Genomic DNA, 17,458 nt, shown 5'->3' with positions numbered 1-17,458 from the left:
AGCCAAAGGGCAGAATCTGCCCACACAAAGATGGATGCTATATGAAAAATGAAAATGCACACCAACTCACCAGAGAATAACTGGAACCCTTAAAGTTCCAAACAAGCCCATTTTTAATCATCTTTCCTCATTTATAAAAATTAAGCTGAATGATGCCATAATCTGATGCTGTCAATATGTCAGTGTACAGAAAGATGTCACATGCTTAGCACGGTCTTACACTCCCTGATTCAATACCAAGCATTACATAATACTAATTATTATTAAGTGAATCCACCCTAAAGTATATTCTAAAAGCTTAGAATACATTATCGAATTTAAACCTCAGCACAATACTGCAAGGTAGCTTCTAAGATGAGAGAAGAGAGGCTTAGGTTGTACGGGTACAAGTCAGCCACAACGATCTGTCTCATGCCAACTCCCTGGGTTTAGGAAATATAAATTGCAAAATATTGATTCAAATTTTACACGGACATATTCCCTGAAAAAAAAAGTGGCAGAACAGTTCATGAACATGGAATAAAAGTCGGAATGTTCTTAAATGAGCCTTATTCATACTCAGAAATATAATTACAAGTACTATATGTGTTAAACTGAGGAATCATAAGAAATTAAGCAGTCTGATGAACTAAACAAGAGAGGGAAGTGCTATCATCTTCTACACTTGCTGTCAAGGGGGATGGATTTATTTTTGCAAGTGCAGACTGTAACATGAGGAGGAGGAAAGATTTCCTCAACCCATCCATATAATGCATTAGAATGTCAAACTCGACAGCTGGTACAAGAGCTCAACAAAGTTACTGGTAAGCTTAGAGATCCTGCTGTACCCTGAAGACTAGAGTGAGAACCTCAAGGCCAACAGACGGGTGGAAATGGGTAACAACTACGGCGTGCTGCAATGTCCTCATTTTGATAGCATGAATACCTACCTTCCCCACCTCTTATGCCAAAACAGAGACCTCTCTCCCTTTCCCGAATTTATGTGAATACTTAAGAGTAAAATGTTACCCTCCCTACAGAATGCTTCGTCTATACAGCTGGCTGGGGGAGGTGCAGATATTTCTTCAGCTATGTGCTCTAAGTCTATTTTTAATTTGGGGCATTATATGTACATTATAAAAGCTGACATGAATTTTAGAGGGCCTAAAAAGGAATCAACTGAAGACGGATTATATATCAAGTCATATCTATTTAAGTTGAAGGGAACATAAAAGATCCTCTCAGTCTGCTTCTTCATTTTATAAATCAGGAAAATGAAGACCAAAGAGGAGAAATGACATGTCCAGAATCAAATTCACACAAAAACACATACTGCCCAACCACCTCTCTCCACCCCAGTTCATGGCCTTCCCATTACATCCAACTTCACAACCAAATCCTGGAGGAAAACAATGAAAAAGAGTAGCAAAAATCTGAGACCAAATAAATGAATGAACCCCACTGGTGACTAAAGGCACTACTGATGGAATAATAACGTTTACAAAATGAAATCAACATAGATTTACTGTAGATGATATTGATAGGCTAGAACTGCATACTATGTCTTCAGAGTTATTCAGCAGTCTATTTACACCAATATATTACAGGGATACTAGGATTTTTTCCAAAGTGGTGTTATCCACACACACACACACACACAGACACACACAAAGTCCTCTAATACTATATTAATAACTGGCAAGGTAAGACCAAATATTTAACGAAGGATTTTTCTTCTGGTTAGCAGAAGTGGAACAGGTGTCAAATCCAATAATAGCATCCAGTAAGAGAATTTAAAAAAAATCCAAACACAAACTGATCCTCATTAAACTTAGAGTACCTATATGTCTGTGCTGTTGTGTGTGTGCTTGGAGAAACTCACCTTCCGTTTGTCAATTTACATACGTGGGACATCTGGATGTGGGAAAAAAGATTAGACATACTTACCCTGGACGGGCTTGGATGTCCTCCATTCCCCCAGGACCCTGAGCTACTTCTGTCTTCTACATCTGGGGACAAGAGAAAAGTTCTTTAGGCTTTCTTGCAATAATTCTTTCTTTTTGCATATGCACTTTTAAATTAATGTTTCAAATTAATCTCCTGTTGCCTTTAATTAAGAATCAAGCACAGGCTACCACGATGATAATGGCTTCTGACCCATCTACTTAAATTAACTCATTTAAATTCACAGCAAAATGAACCGGACCCTCAGGAGCCAGAGGTGTGAACATGAAGATTACTCCCATCTTCCAGTGCTTCCCAGCCTCAACTTTCACAGACATGAAAGAGCACTCAAAATTTTTATTTAAATCTTTTATACAAAATAAGTGTAATAATACACTAACACAACCTTAATACAGAAACAAAAAAGTAAGTTAAATTCAGGTAAATAGTCATACTAGCAGCAGCAACATCCACACCATAATGCTCTTGAAAACGTTGTTCTCTAGCCGAGCCCTGTCATACCAGACAATACACAGGCAACAAAACACACGAGACAAGAAAGAACCTGATCGTCTATTTCTACCAGAACACCACCTGGATATCAGAATTTTGTTTTTTAAGTTAAGACAACACTGTCTCGGTGTTGTAGTATTTTTTAATTTTTTACAGTGAAATTTAGAGAGGAAGAGAGAGAGAGAGAGAGAGAGAGAGAGAGAGAGAGAAAGAGAGAGAGAAACATCGCTAGGTTATCCACACATTCATGCCATCATGATTCTTGTGTGTGTCCTGACTGGGATGGACTCGCAACTCAGCATGTGGGACGATCTCAGACCAACTGAGCTACCTGGCCAGGGCCAGTCTTTTAATTTTTTAAATAGATTTGGTTACTTGGTCAACAATTCTTAAGCTGGACATTGAGATACGGAAATTAAAGTTATCAAAGTTGATTCTGATAAAACGATGGTGAAGAGACCTACAGGAACTATGGGAAGTTGGAATTCTTTTAAACTCAGTAGCAACAAAGTCCCCATGCTGACCAATGGCTAAAAGCTTGGTCAGTGCTTCAGGTGACACATATTCAGGACGAAGAGGATAGCCACTGAGTTACCAAATTAATTGCTTAAAACTTAAAAGTGTTCTAAAATTTTAAAGATCAGTCATTCTATATTTAGAAACAGCTTTGAGATTTTTGATGAAAGGCCCTTTATAAGTATAAAAAGTTTCACTGTTCTATTATTTTGATCACAGGGAATAACAGATGGCCGTCACAAACTTCCTCTGACAGCACTGGAGGAGGAGGTGTGAAACTGTGGTTCAGCAGACACAATCCCAGCATTGTGTGTCCTAACATTTCCGTGATCCCATGCATTCTCTCACTGCACCGCTGTTGTCCCTTCTCCTGCTACTACTTTATTCCCAGCAGAGGTAAGCCTCGCGTCATTAATTGGCTTATTTGGGGGTACCATGGAGGACACAGCATTTTAGAATATCTTAAGAGGTGTAATAGCAACAATAAAAATAACAACTATTAGCACTAAACCTGAATTCTTTTTTTTATAGTTTTATTTTTATTTTTTTTCAGAAACAGAGAGAGACTCAGAGAGAGGGATAGACAAGGACAGACAGACAGAAACGGAGAGAGATGAGAAGCATCAATCATTAGTTTTTTGTAGCACATTGCAACACCTTAGTTGTTCATTGATTGCTTTCTCATATGTGCCTTGACCGCGGTCCTTCAGTTCAGCAGACTGAGTAACCCCTTGCTCGAGCCAGCGACCCTGGGCTCAAGCTGGTGAGTTTTGCTCAAACCAGATGAGCCCGCACTCAAGCTGGTGACCTCGGCGTCTCAAACCTAGGTCCTCGGCATCCTAGTGCGACACTCTATCCACTGCACCACCGCCTGGTCAGGCTCTTTCTTTTTTAAACAGATTATTTTGGTACCTTTTGTTTTGTTTTGGTGCTTCAGATAATGCAACTGCAAACAGATGGCCCCTGTGGACAGCTAAAATCAGCGACTGTGAGTTTTAAGGAATGTCAAGAAAGCTCTGGGGAGCACACCCAATCTGCAGAGAAGGTGCAATATGTTCCCCAAATCTGCTGTTTAACAACCCGACCTCCTGGCCTATCCGGTGTAGGCTGAACTCAAGCACATGAAGAAGTGACTTAGAACCCCTGAGTTCTCACATGAATAAGCTTTGTAGCCTGTGCGGTTCTCTTCATCCTTAACCAAAACTCAAATATTTTCAACAGAACAAAACAAGAAACAGTGTAAGTGGCAAAATTTCTTGAACACTGAAGGTTTTCATAAATCTGGCAAATCTTAAGTTTCTTTTTACCTGAAAACAACCAGCATGGATTAATTGGAGAAATTTCTGCTCTTCTCTTTGGCCAAAAAATAATGAAGACAAAGGGTGGAATCCTTGTGTCAACCATAAGATCTCATATTGTTTGGACACATTTTATCTTCTAAAATTTCAAAGAGGATCTAAACATAAAATGTATGCAGAGATGAGGAGGAAAGAAGACCACAGCAATGTCGGCCCAGAGGTTCTCCTCCACGGGCAGTTTTGGCTCCCAGAAGACAGTTCGCGATGTCTGGAGACATAATGAGTTGTCACAATTTCTAGTGGGTTGAAACCAGAATGCCACTAAGCATCTTACAGATAAACAAAACAGCCCCTCACAACCAAAAAAGTTCTGGCCCTAAATGTCAATTGTGTAAGGAATGAGAAACCCCTGTGCTAGAGGAAAGATTGTATTAAAGAGCAAAAAGAAAGAACTGAGTTGGAAAACAGATATACTAGAATTTGATATATAATCTAGAATAAACTTACTAATACATAGCAACATGCAGACTTACGCTCCAGTATTTCCAGAGGCCTTCATATGCATGTTGTCCACAAATTAAAGGAAAAATGATGGTCAACCATACAGCCTGCTAATTAGCAAGCAGATAAAACACATCAAAACTTGAGTATTCCCAACTGGGCAATTTCAAAAGAGAGCAATCCACTAATTAAAAATGCTGAAAGTTTCGTTTTTTTCTAAATGGGTTAAATACTGGCTGGGTTCCTTCACAAATAGATCCTTGGCCAATCCGATCTCCCTGCCCCGTTGCCACCCTTGAGCATTGCACTGTTCCCATTTCCTGACCACATGCTGTGCACCTTCCTCGCTCGCTCTGCTCTCCTCTTAAGGAGCGTTTCCATCCCTTGGCCTCCTACTAGACCTAGAGAAGATAAGGAGAAATCTCTAGCTCTCCAAAAACCTAACAGAACAACCACATGATTTAGGATTATATTTCATCTTTGAAAATATAGCTGTGTAACAGACGCTCGTTCAACTATAGTAAGAAAACACAGGCTAAAGCGTAGATATTTGTAACTCATAATGAATGCAAACATGCTACGTTTATGTTTTTCGTTTCCATCTTCCCTCCCACTGAGTTTCATCTGACCTGCCAGTAAACTAGCATGCATTTCCTCAACAACTATTCCAGCACTTCTCACCGAGCAGCTGAGTCACGTGGTGAGTTCATCAAAAATCAGCATCTTAGGGTCCATGGCAGACCTAGTGAATCGGGATCTCTGGGGACAGGGCCAGGGAACAAAAAACAACTGTATTTTTAACAAGGTTCCCAAGTAATTCTCATGTACACAGGAGTTTGTGATCCACCAGCCTACTCTATTAGAAACACAAGACAGATGCAGGCCCCACACCAACAGTTGTCTGTCCCATTCCCTCTCTTTAAATCCTTGCCTAGGTTGCCGGGTTCAGCATCATTCAATACACACTCCCAATAATCACATCTGCATCCAGCCTTCTTGTCCCGACTCCTTTTAATGCAAACTCTGCACATGGCCTCTACTTGGCCATTCCTTACTCCTTGCTGGTGTATCTGAACACTGCACACGCATTTTTATAACCTCCATGTTTTTGTACCTTTATTTCCTTTGCTTAAACTGTTATTCATCTCTCAAAAAATAACAGCAGCTAACATTTAGTACGTTTAAATATGAGTCAGACACTGTGCTAAGCCCTTCAAAGCACTAACAGTATACCTATTTTATAAATGAGAAAACTGAGGCTTAGATGGGACAGATAACTTCTCCAAGGTGACAATAAATGGCAGAGCTGGCCAACACACGTGCTATGGATGCTAAAAGCCAGTGAGTACTTTTCTCCAGCACAAAGATGCTCTCCTGGTAAGAACCTCAGATCTCTCCTGACCAGCCTGAATGAATGTCACCTTCTGTCCCTTCTCCTCAGGCAGAGCAATGTATTTATTTGGCAGTTTATGCCCATTCTTGGGTCCACAAAAGATCACAGAATTATAAATAACACCAATTATATAAACATAAGTCTTTGAAGAAATCAAAAGACTAGAGGACAACAAGACCAGGGGTGTGATGCACTTACCAAATATACACTGAGATAGAGCAGACAGGGGGTCAAAATCCTGGAAGCTACTGAGTGGGCAAAGCAAAGAATGAAACAAGATTCACAATGCGCATCAGCTAAAAACACACAAATTGTTCAGGAAACCCATTAAAGCCACAACAGAAAAACTGGTTGGGGCAGAGGCAGACTGCATACCAAGTCCTCACCTCTCCCTTGTTCTGTCGCCATCCTCTATCGAAATGCGAATAAAAACCAGAAAGACAATAACCTAGGTAGCAGAAGGAAAAGGAAAAAGTAGATGAAAGAAATTATTCTTCCTCAAGACTGAAATGGGCTCAATTGTTCAAGACTTCTCAAACTGATTTACCCTAAACCAGGACAGACACAGTAAAGCCAGGGAATAGACCACTGCTTTAGCCACAGCCCAGCAGCAATCCACAGATTTTCATTTTATTCGAAGAGTTATGTATAAGCCCCCTCTAAAATGTGTGACATTTCAGCGTCAAAACACCAAAGCTTCATGTAAAGAAAAGATAAAGACATAATTTTTAAATTCCATGATTTCTCACCTACATTCATTAAATGTGTGGATTGATTGCCCCGCTCTCCACTAGAGGAAAACTCTCAGCTAGAGCAGCCAGACATCAGGAAGCAGGCGCTGGCACCTGGAAGACTTGGGTGTCTGTCGGCAGGGACTCCGCACCAAACAGCTCATGGTCCCAGGCCGTGCCTGGCCTCTGAACCCACGTGGTCAGCAGTAAAAGAAGTGGGCTGGATTTCCATTCCTGGAAATAGGGCAGGCTAGTATATTTGGATAACTCTCCCCCACAAAAAACTAAACTGATGGATTAAAAAATTTTTTTTACCTGTATTTATTTTTTTAAATACCAATGGACTGACTAGAGAGAAAGGAATTATCAAGCCAAATCAAAGTGAAAGCTGGAACCCAGAGAGGAAGAAAACATGTTTCTGCCCTGAGGACATCAGCCAAACTCAAAAATTTAAAAGCCTCTTGGGTCTCAGAAAACAGAAGTGAAAACCTAGGACCCACCCAAAGTAGGTATCTAACAGGGGATAAGGGGAGAATAAGATTTCCAACCTCAAGCAGTTATTAAAGTAAATGCGTTAATTAATACTTACTAAATACTTAGGGGAGTACCTGGCCCATAGTAAATACTCAGTAATCAATATCTGCTTTGAGAGTCTAATTTACTAATACTGTCTAAAATCTAAGGTAATTAAACAAGTTAACTACGTAAAATTGTGATGTAATGAAGGAAATCTAAGTCTCATTTTTTTATGACCACTAGTTCTGCTCCACAGGTCAGATTCCCATATATTCTTCTGGATCTTAGAAGTAACCAATATGCTCAGAGTAAAGAAATCACACTTTCTCTATGAACTTCTACAGCACCCTCACAGTAAGAATTCAGTAACCATTAGATTTGTTTTGTGGCTTAAATTACCGTTAGACTATCCTCTTTAACATCTCACCATTTCAACATATTTCTGTGTGTTCTGTAAACGATATGCCGTCAAAACTTATGTATGCTGACTAATAGCCCAAGCTAAGAACACAGACTAAATATTATGTAGGTTTAAACATGATTTGAAATGAACAAGTACGAGAGCTCCCCAACTCTGTTGATTTGGGGTCTTTAGAGTTGTGTACTGGTTCTTTCCATACTTCACACCTAGATCATGCCAAACACCTAAAGCCCTAGAGTTTCATGAGGTCAGAAATCAACCAAAGTGGTTTTTTGCAATGCTTTAAGAGTTTACAAATTCCTACTTTAGTAGAAGAAACATATCGATTTCCCGATGAAAGCTTCTACACACTCAGAATGCACTGGGGGATTTAGGCTAAGTCTTTCCTGGAAAGATCGTCACTCTGAAACATGTGAAGTCTACACTGTCTTCAATCCTTCACTCCGCAACAACAGACACTATTAAATATCCTCCACATCCTCACGGAGACTCACAGACTGCGTACATCTGTGGCTCCTACTAATTTCCTAGTCCAGGAAGAACCCTTGGCTGAGCCCTCCACACAAACTGAGATGGCATATGCTCTCCGTCAGTGCCAGATGAATTTAGAGTTCAAAATATTTCATCAGCAAAGAGCATGTTAAGGATGTGCACATTTTCATTAGCAGCCAGTATAATAAGAGCTTCAAGTAGAGCAATCTGAAGTCAGATTTGAGCTCTGAGGCAGAGGAAGGAAGAGTTGAGGAGCTTCAAATATCGCGAGACAATGTCCACACAATCATGATCACTTCTGATTCTATCAGAGACAAGATGTACTGCATAAGGAGAGATCTGAGCAGTGAGTGACAAGGAACTTCCAGCTCTTCCCACATGGACTGGTGATGAGTCCTGCCCAAATTCTAACAGCCTTCAAATAATATAAAAAAACAGAGACCTGGGCTTTCCATTTACACCACTGCTGTCAATGCCGGCATTCTCAGAGCTGATGAATTTCCTGATCAAATAAATCTGAGAATTCAAAGGTCAAGTACAGACCTCATAAGTTTATATATAAATATAAAATTGTATAAGGAAGGGTAAAATGTGGATATACGAGAGAGAAAAGTATAGTGGGGAAACCTGTGCAGAGGGAAATGACTGTAGTATTTTGGCCTTTATTAACCTCCAACATAGAATTCTATTAATGTGTCCTTTAGAAAACTGTTTAAAATAAAATTATTTTCCTTAAGTTCAAAATAAACTATTTTTCAAAAATGTTCCCTAACTAATCTCAGATATTTAAAATATAAAATTTCATTTTTAATGTGACAAAACAAGAAAATCATTTTGATATAATATGAAATTCAAATATGAAAGTAACTAAATAAAATGCATAAGTATTTTGTTATAAATACGCCAGGTCTAAAAGTACTTAATACAAATCAATATTACAAAAATAATGATTGGGTGAGAAGATTTATTTCCAAATCAGTTGAGAATAACAACTGAAAGTAAGCTGCCATATCTGAAGTCTTTAAGACACACCATCTTACTCCAGTATTACACAGATACGTTTCAAAGTACCTAAATTAAAAGTGAATATAATTAGGGGAAATTTTTAATTAGGTGTTTGGTACATCTTTAAAAGGATGTATTTACTAACAGGCATCACAGAAATAAAAGGTAGATACTTCAGAAAATAAAATGTTAGCAAAGAAATTTCAAAATGTATGTCACTTCCTAAGAGAACAGACATGCAATTATGCATGCATTTTTCAATTCATACATGTAATTTTATGATGTAAAATCCATAATACTGTAATGACTTAAGATATACAAATTGATATTGAAAATCCCTATTTAATAAATATTAACAATTGACTGCATTCATTCCAATGGAGAGGGAAAAGGAGCCAAGATGAAACATGTAACAGTTTTATCTTTCCTTCTTTCCCCTCTGTACCTCTGTCCTCCCCAGGGTACCGTTTGTGAGGCTGTGGGAAAGGGCTGCCGGCTTAATTGAAATATTTGCGGGCTGTAATTGCTCTGTGCGTCCACAATGGTCCACTCCTCCCAAATGGCATCCATTCCTCTTGCTTTCTTCTTTATCTTCTCTTTCCTTTTATAGTGCAACCAAGTCCACTCCTGTTTCTTCTAGTCTCATCTCATCTCATTTCGTATTCCAGGTGCTAAACTGATATTGGTGAAGCCAAACAAGTTTCTTTTTCATTTCTTAATTTATTAATTTGAAAGAGAGAGAGGAAGGGCAGGGAGAAACAATGATTTGTTGTTCCACTTACTTATGCATTCCTTGGTTGATTCCTATATGTGCCATGACGGAGAATCAAGCCCACAACCTTGGCGTATCTGGACAATGCTCTAACCAACTGAGCTACCCAGGCAGGGCGAAAAAGTTTTAAATATTCAAGAATCTTTCCTAAAATCTGGTTTTCTAGCACAGTCGATTTTATTTGCAATAATCACTCCCACAAACTGATTTTCACTTCATCCTTTCAACACCCCGACCTTCCACCTGTGTTTGACATTGCAGCCTCTGACCTGGCAATGGCAAGCAGTCAATCTTACACGTTATCTTTTGGAGTCATGTCTTAGTTTTAGGCCAATTTTCTTTGTATTTTGGGCTCAAATGTGCAAACCACACTATATTACTCTGCAAAACATCAATGAGAAGGCTTAATTAAGTAACACTGACAGATAAATCCATTTCTTTTGCAGTAATCAAATCAAAGCAGGTTGACATAACACAGGAACTTAATACAATTATTCCCTTGTAATTGGAAAAAGGCCCTTTATTTCTCATTAAAGCAATCTTCTGGGTATTGGCATAATAAGAAGGCTCAGAGCCTTAATACTGCCCTATAAAAGTCTCAAGATACAGACCCCTTAAGCAAACAAGCCAGATTATCTAATTCCTTGATCACAGCAGAACATGTAGTCCCTACTGTTTTAAACTACTAATTCTTTATCTTTGTTGCAATTAAAAAAAGGTAAGTCAGTATCAAACACATGAAATAGAAATAGGTAAAAATGCATAAACTGTTTACATTTTTATAAACTCTTCGCCATATGTATATATTTGAAGGGACAAAGTCCATTAAAAATGAATTTAAATTTAAAATAATATACAAATGTGAAATTGTAATAGCTTGAATCGTGGGGAAATCTCTTCATTTTTATGTAATGAGCTCAAGAGAATACATTTGCTTAAATACACAGTCTGATACCCAACCGGACAATAGACATTTGATGATGAGAATTGTGAGAGAATAGAATTTCAAGACATTTAATTTTTGTGATATTAAAAAAACAATTAGTCACCTGGTCAGCTGTAAACTGCTCTGACTAGACTAAAACCCACAAAGAATCCAATAACATTACATCAAATTCATTTCCCCACACTAAACCAAGGCAATTTTCACCCTTCCCCTCCAAGTTTGAGGTATTTTCTGTTACTTATCCAGTGGCACCTGATCAATCTCAAAATAAATTTAGCAAGTCTTTCTGAAAAGAAATGTAATCCAGGGTTTGAGCCCCAAAGGTGGTTGACCATAAAATATCCCAGGAATCTCAAAAATAATAATAATAGTAATAAGTATATAAAAAACAAAAAAAACCCACAGATATCCTGGCCCCACCTGGAAAGTAATCAAGAAAAGATCAAAAATTAAAGTCCCAGGACAATATATTTTTTTAATTTTTCCTATGTTTCTCTACCTTTTTATTTTTAAAAGTTTTTAATTACAATGCAATTACAACCATGTAACTTGCTGTGTCTCAACCATTTGCAAATAGGTAGTATCAGTCATATCCTTTTATCTCTTTGTACTTCTGTGTGGATTTCCTAAGAACAAAAACAGTATAGTTATCAAAATGAGGATGCCTGCCTTTGATATAATGCTTTTATCTAATCTATAGTCCACGAATGACAAATGATCTCCAGCACAATAAATACATTTGAGCAAGCACAGGCACACCCACAAATCCAGGCTTGCTCACTGCGTTTTATCAGTACCTCTCTCTCACCTATTCTAATCAGCAACAATTCCTCAGTCCTCCTTTCCTTTTTGTAATATTGGCATTTTTGAAGAATACCAGCCAGTTATTTTATAGAAAGTTTCTCAGTTTAGCTTTATCTGACACTTCCTTATGATTGTTGTCAGGTGGACATAATACTACATAAGTGGCCTTGTGTCTCTCCCAGGATATCACAAACGGAGCCACATGATGGCATTCTGGTCTGTCCCCTTCGTTTGTTATGCTAATTTCATCACCTGGTCAAGGTATCATGGGAATTCTCCACTGTATAATTACAACTCTTCCCTGGGCAACTAATCAGAAATCTATGCAGAGATACTCTAAGACCATTACAACTAATTTTTAATTATGTTCTTATTGAAAAAAATTAAAACGTAGAAGTGTATAAAGTAAAAAGTGAAAATTCCCTCAATATTCACTTCCTCCACCTTCGTCTCCTTGCTAACCTTTCACGATACCCTAGGCGGCCTCACAGACCCTCTGGGCTGTGATCAGCTGGATTTGAGAACCACAGAAAGGTATAGCAGTAAATGCCAAACTCAACTAAGGTTTCCGTCCTATCTAAATCAGTGAGAAATACTCTAAATTGTTTGTTCACGCACTGGGGAACATCTTAATGGATAAAATTATTAGTGGTAGCAGTGTGACCTCAGTGGGGGCGCAGAGCACAGCAACTGGAATAAATGAGGACATATATACTGTTACCTCAGGAGGAATTCAGCCAATGTAAAGACAAGATTGAGCAAACCACTCTCAATCAATGCAATGCATAAAGCCAACTTAACCGATCCATTCTAGAGTCTGTGGCCCTGAGGCTGCACCTTGCCTCTTTGTACCACATTCTTGAAACCACTGTGTGCAAAGGACACCCGCCAGAACAGCAGCACCTTCCAGAGTCAAGTCAAATGGATCCAGAAGGACACTTACAAGAAATAATAAAAAAAAAAGTTAGTGTGGTTTTGGTAGACTGGCAAAAAAAAAATGTTGGAAACATCTAGAATTTTTTTATAGTGTTAAGTAAACCGACACCTTAAAAAAATGTCTTCCCACATTTAGAGGGCATGTACGCAAGTGATATAGCCATAGGCAAACAGCTAGGAGAAACACCCGAGCACAGATAAGATGGTGAGTGAATCTTGGTCATTTGATAGAACATATGCATATTATACAATACAAAGTGAGTTAACGTACTGTCATCAATATAAGGTGGAAATGGTCCCTTAACCCTTGGATGAAGCCCAGGTCCATTTTACAAATGGAACAGTGCTGGTGGATTTCAGCTCTGACTTAGAGATGCTTAGAAAATTTTTCCTACAATTCCATTTCAGCCAAATGCCTGGCAGACATTGGCAAAGGTTCTTCTTAGTTGGGCTTATAACCATGTGTGTGCGCAAGAAGTCAGAGGAGCCTAGTGACCTAACGAGTCATTTATTTCACAATGAAGTAGCCACACTTTTGTATTATGCTTTCTGCTTTCCAAAATGTTTTTTGTATTCGTCTCATTTAAAATGGTGTGCCTGGAATCACTGCAAGTAGGAAATTTTTCAAAAGCATGAAAACAAAAATCAAAAGATGCCCTGGATAGCCCAGTTGGTTAGAGCATCTTTCCAATATTCAGATGTTACTAGTTTGATTTTCCCGTCAGGGCACATGTAGAACCAGATTGATTTTTCTCTCTTTTCTCTCTCTCTCTCCCTCCCTCTCTCTCTAAAATCAATCAATAATTTTTAAGACCTTTTTAAAAAATCAAAAGAAAAAGAAATTGGTAGCTACCTAATAGAAAGGGGCCATCCCATTCCCCCTTTAACGCTAACAGGTAACAGAATACTTGCTTACGTTTATGAGAATATTTGCAAAAACAGGATAATTCAATAGTATTATAATAATTGAGTTTTCATATCAAGCAATCTGCAGTTTTAAATCATATCAGCAATCAAAACATTGCTCATCTCCCCCTGAGCTGCCCTGTGTGTCCTCAACGCCATCTCACCGACATGACAGGAGGTTGACATCGGTGTGAGAAAGGCCCAGGGCGGCCACAGCAGTTCTGGGCTGTAGTGACAAAAATGGACTACACTTTCCCCCAACCGTGCTCTACTCTCACTTTCACTTTCAAGTGCTTTAAAACGCTCTCATAACTAAAGTAGTCAAAACACATCTGCAGTAATTTACGACTCCAGCTTTGGGGGTAGAAATGGAAACGAATTAACCAGTAGTTTCTTCAGCTTCCATCAATCAAGTTCAGGAGAATAAGTATTCTGTTCTTTTATAAGGTCTGCAACTTGGACGCTGCCTGCCTTTTGCCCACCTAATAATCGATGGATTACTGGTCAGAAAGGCACGAGTGGCTATGATGTACCAGTCTTAAACAAATTCGCTAAGTGGAAAAGTAAAAAGTTGTAACTCTTCTTCAGGAATGGAAGAAATATCCTTAGTTTGAAAGGAGATAGACACAAAGACCTGAAGAATGACAATAACCAGGCATCTCGAGAGAAAACAAGAAGCAGAAAAAGGGTTCAGGTGAAGCCAGAGCTGTCAGTAGAGAATAATGATTTATCTGATGAGATTAGTAGAAAGTTTGATTAGAAAACGCCTTCTTAACATAGCAAAGATGGCAATACTACTTTAAGACGTTGTAGGAGAAAACAGTGCCTGCCAAATGAGGTCTGTAACAGCACAGGCTAGCCATGAGTGACAGTGGGAAAATAGCCACTAAGCCAGATTTTATTTGATTTGTACTGATGATTTTTATTAGAATACATGGATCACTGCTTCAACCTTTCCATGTAAAACCAAATCAAATTCAAAATCTCACACATCAGTCACCTAACCTTATGTCATTCCGTCTGCTTTACTCAAGTTGAGCCACATTTCAGCTGATGTGTCCTCGATAAATCGTTCAGCTACTCAAAACTGTTGGGCCAAATTCTAGGAGGCAAGTGGTACACAAAAGAAACCGCTAAATCTGCAGTTACAAATAGGCAAGCCACAGAAAAGAATGCTGCAAGCCTCACAAATACAGAATGAAATCAAAGACTGTATAGTCAGTGCAAACGGGAAAAAGAATTCTCTTCATAGCATCAAATGTATTGTAATTTATCCTTCAAAGGCCTGCCCACTTTTCCACTCTAATTCAAGGCAAGTGTTCAGGACTCTTCAAAGCAGTCCCACTGACACCAGTGAAAAGTCCACAGCCACATGGCACAGGAGATCTAATCAGTTTTACAAATAATCCATTTTATAAGTTAAAAATAATGAGTTCTACAAATTATAACCTTTATAGTAAAAATTAAAAATATTAACTAAAACATTTAAGGAACACCTCCACACTATTTATAAAAACTACTTAATTAAAAGAAATAAAATTCAATTACATGGAACATGGCAATGGGTTTCCAAAGAAAAAGTACCTATGTCCTACTTCCGACCATTCCTTTACTTTCTCCTTTTTGCGTTAGCATTTTTCTTTCTTCCAAAGCAACACTGCAGATAATTATTGGCTAGATACCCATTTCTAGTTAGCAAATCAGTTCCATCTTTGTGATTTCCTTCATTCTTCCAAATAACTCCTGAAATGCATGTTCTTCTCTTCTCCTCACAGAAGGTAAACAATGTCCCCAGTAAAGGCCATCAGCATGCCTCAAATCCAACAAAGCTAAGCGTGGACCCCATGGCAGTCAGTGCCTTAGTTGGAAACTCAATGCCTCTGAAAACTAGTGGTCACCAAACTCTCAGGTCTCTGGTGTAACCCTCCATGGCTAAAACTAGACTGACTGTTTTCCCCAATTCCCATTTCTATCCCCACCCCAAATCTGACTACACAGGAAGTCTTTATCTTCCAAGCTCCTTTGCAGTAAGGTGGGATCATGTGACTAGGATTTGGTCAATAGAGGATGAGCAGAAGTAATTTGCCTTTTCCAGTCCTGGTCCTGTAATCTTCCATGCACTTTCTCTTCTCTCTTTGTTCAGCCCTGATACAAACAATCCAGTGAATCCCTGAGGCCCTAGGGGATGGCCAAGCTAAGGAATGAGAGAAAGCAGACCTGAAGGACTGCAGGGGACAGAGCCCACTCCACAGGTCTGTGACACCAGAGGGAATCAACCCTTGCTGCGTCAAACTACTAAAGTTTGGTGGTTGTTTGTTCCAGCAATTAGCATACCCTGACTAATGCATCCTCCAAAACAGACTTCCGTGAATTCTGGCGCTAGGACTCTATCTTCCAAGCAAAGCAAACATAAGCAGTGAGAGCTGGCACCAGTCAGAACTGGGAGGCAGGGGAAACTGGTCTTTGAACTATCTTTCTCTCCCTTTCAGACTTGTTTTCCCCTCTAAGCATTTCCTCCCTGTGAGCACCAAATGTTCTCAGCCTGCTCAGTTTCATCTGTCTCAAAAAAACCCAATACATTCATTGGCCATTCTTTCTTTCAACCATTATCTCACAACCAGGAGTGGTGGGCTGCCAACTATTTGCATTAATTTTGGAGAAATTTTTGAACGTATCTTTTCTAAGTATCTTCAGCTGTAAAACAGGAACAATTACATCCTCCCTCCAATCCTGCTGTGACAGAGAGTTTAGGGAAAATATTGCCATGGAACCCAAACACAGAAGTATAACTCTTATTTTTATTATGATTATTATTGTGATGATAGCATGACATTTGACACAAATGGGACACAAAAATCAATATAAAATAGGGCTCCCACTCTCTGAAATATATAACCTAGACTGAGACATAAAGAGCAGTACTTGATTACTAAAAGAATAATAAATGTTATGGATTTTTAGAGAAAGGAGAAACAGGCTAGAATCATCCCTTTTGAGGTCTCAGCACTGAAAGGGAAAGGAAAGCAGCAGCATCCTGGTGAGCTGCACTGACATGTGGATGAAGGTCATTTCAGGAGTACTCCAATTAAAAGTCCCCTGACCTAGAGAAGTTACTAGCCCAGTAAGTGGGAAGTCCAGAGCCAAGGCAGGTTCAGGAGCGACATATCCAGTGGCTCCTCCATCCGTCCTCTGTGCTGTCACTTTATCACCTTCATCCTAAAGCTGGAATCCATCCATCATGGTCATGGGATTTCTAGAACAACTTGCTTCCTCATTCCTTTGCTCACTTGTGGGGAGTTAAGTTTACAAGAGCAAAATTCCTCCTGAACTTTGACTTAATTGAGACCATCATGGAACCAATCCCTAGAGCCAGGGAAAACATGCCTGAATATGCATAGAAGTAGATGACCCAAATTTAAAAACTATGGTGAAGGGACAGGATTACCCTGACTGGTTGAGCCCAACCACAGCTGTCCCCTGGAGATGCCGTAATCCTCACACAAACAACAAGGATACCACGCCCTGGGGAAGATGATGAATACATGCTAGTGAGACAACCACAACTGGAGATAGAGCCAAGAGTCCTCGGTGTCATGGTAGATAGTGTGCAGTGCATAAGCAAAGAGGGTTTTGTGAATGGAAACGCAAATCCCATCATGCCTCCCTCTCCTTGAAATATTTCAAAGCCTTCCCACTGGCATCAGGATAAGAGCAAAGCTCTTAGTTCTGCAGCTCAAGGTCATCTTGGTCATGCATACACACACCCCATCGCTTTCTCTCCTTTA

At 39.2% G+C, this 17,458-nt stretch overlaps 1 protein-coding gene across 11 annotated transcripts in view; it reads right to left on the bottom strand.

Moving 5' to 3' along the window:
• The window catches only part of TCF4 (transcription factor 4), a 360,673-nt gene that overhangs the window by 235,940 nt on the left and 107,275 nt on the right, over positions 1–17,458 (bottom strand). For all 11 annotated transcript variants that reach the window (XM_066247421.1, XM_066247430.1, XM_066247422.1 and 8 more), the window contains one exon: positions 1,927–1,988. In XM_066247421.1, the coding sequence (XP_066103518.1) occupies positions 1,927–1,988 (62 nt within the window). The remainder of the gene's footprint in view (positions 1–1,926; positions 1,989–17,458) is intronic.

This window comes from Saccopteryx bilineata, chromosome 11 (assembly GCF_036850765.1).
Source record: "Saccopteryx bilineata isolate mSacBil1 chromosome 11, mSacBil1_pri_phased_curated, whole genome shotgun sequence".
NCBI classification, from domain to species: Eukaryota; Metazoa; Chordata; class Mammalia; order Chiroptera; family Emballonuridae; genus Saccopteryx; species Saccopteryx bilineata.
The sequence above is the reverse complement of the archived record's forward strand: the minus strand, read 5'-3'. Positions and strand labels throughout refer to the sequence as shown.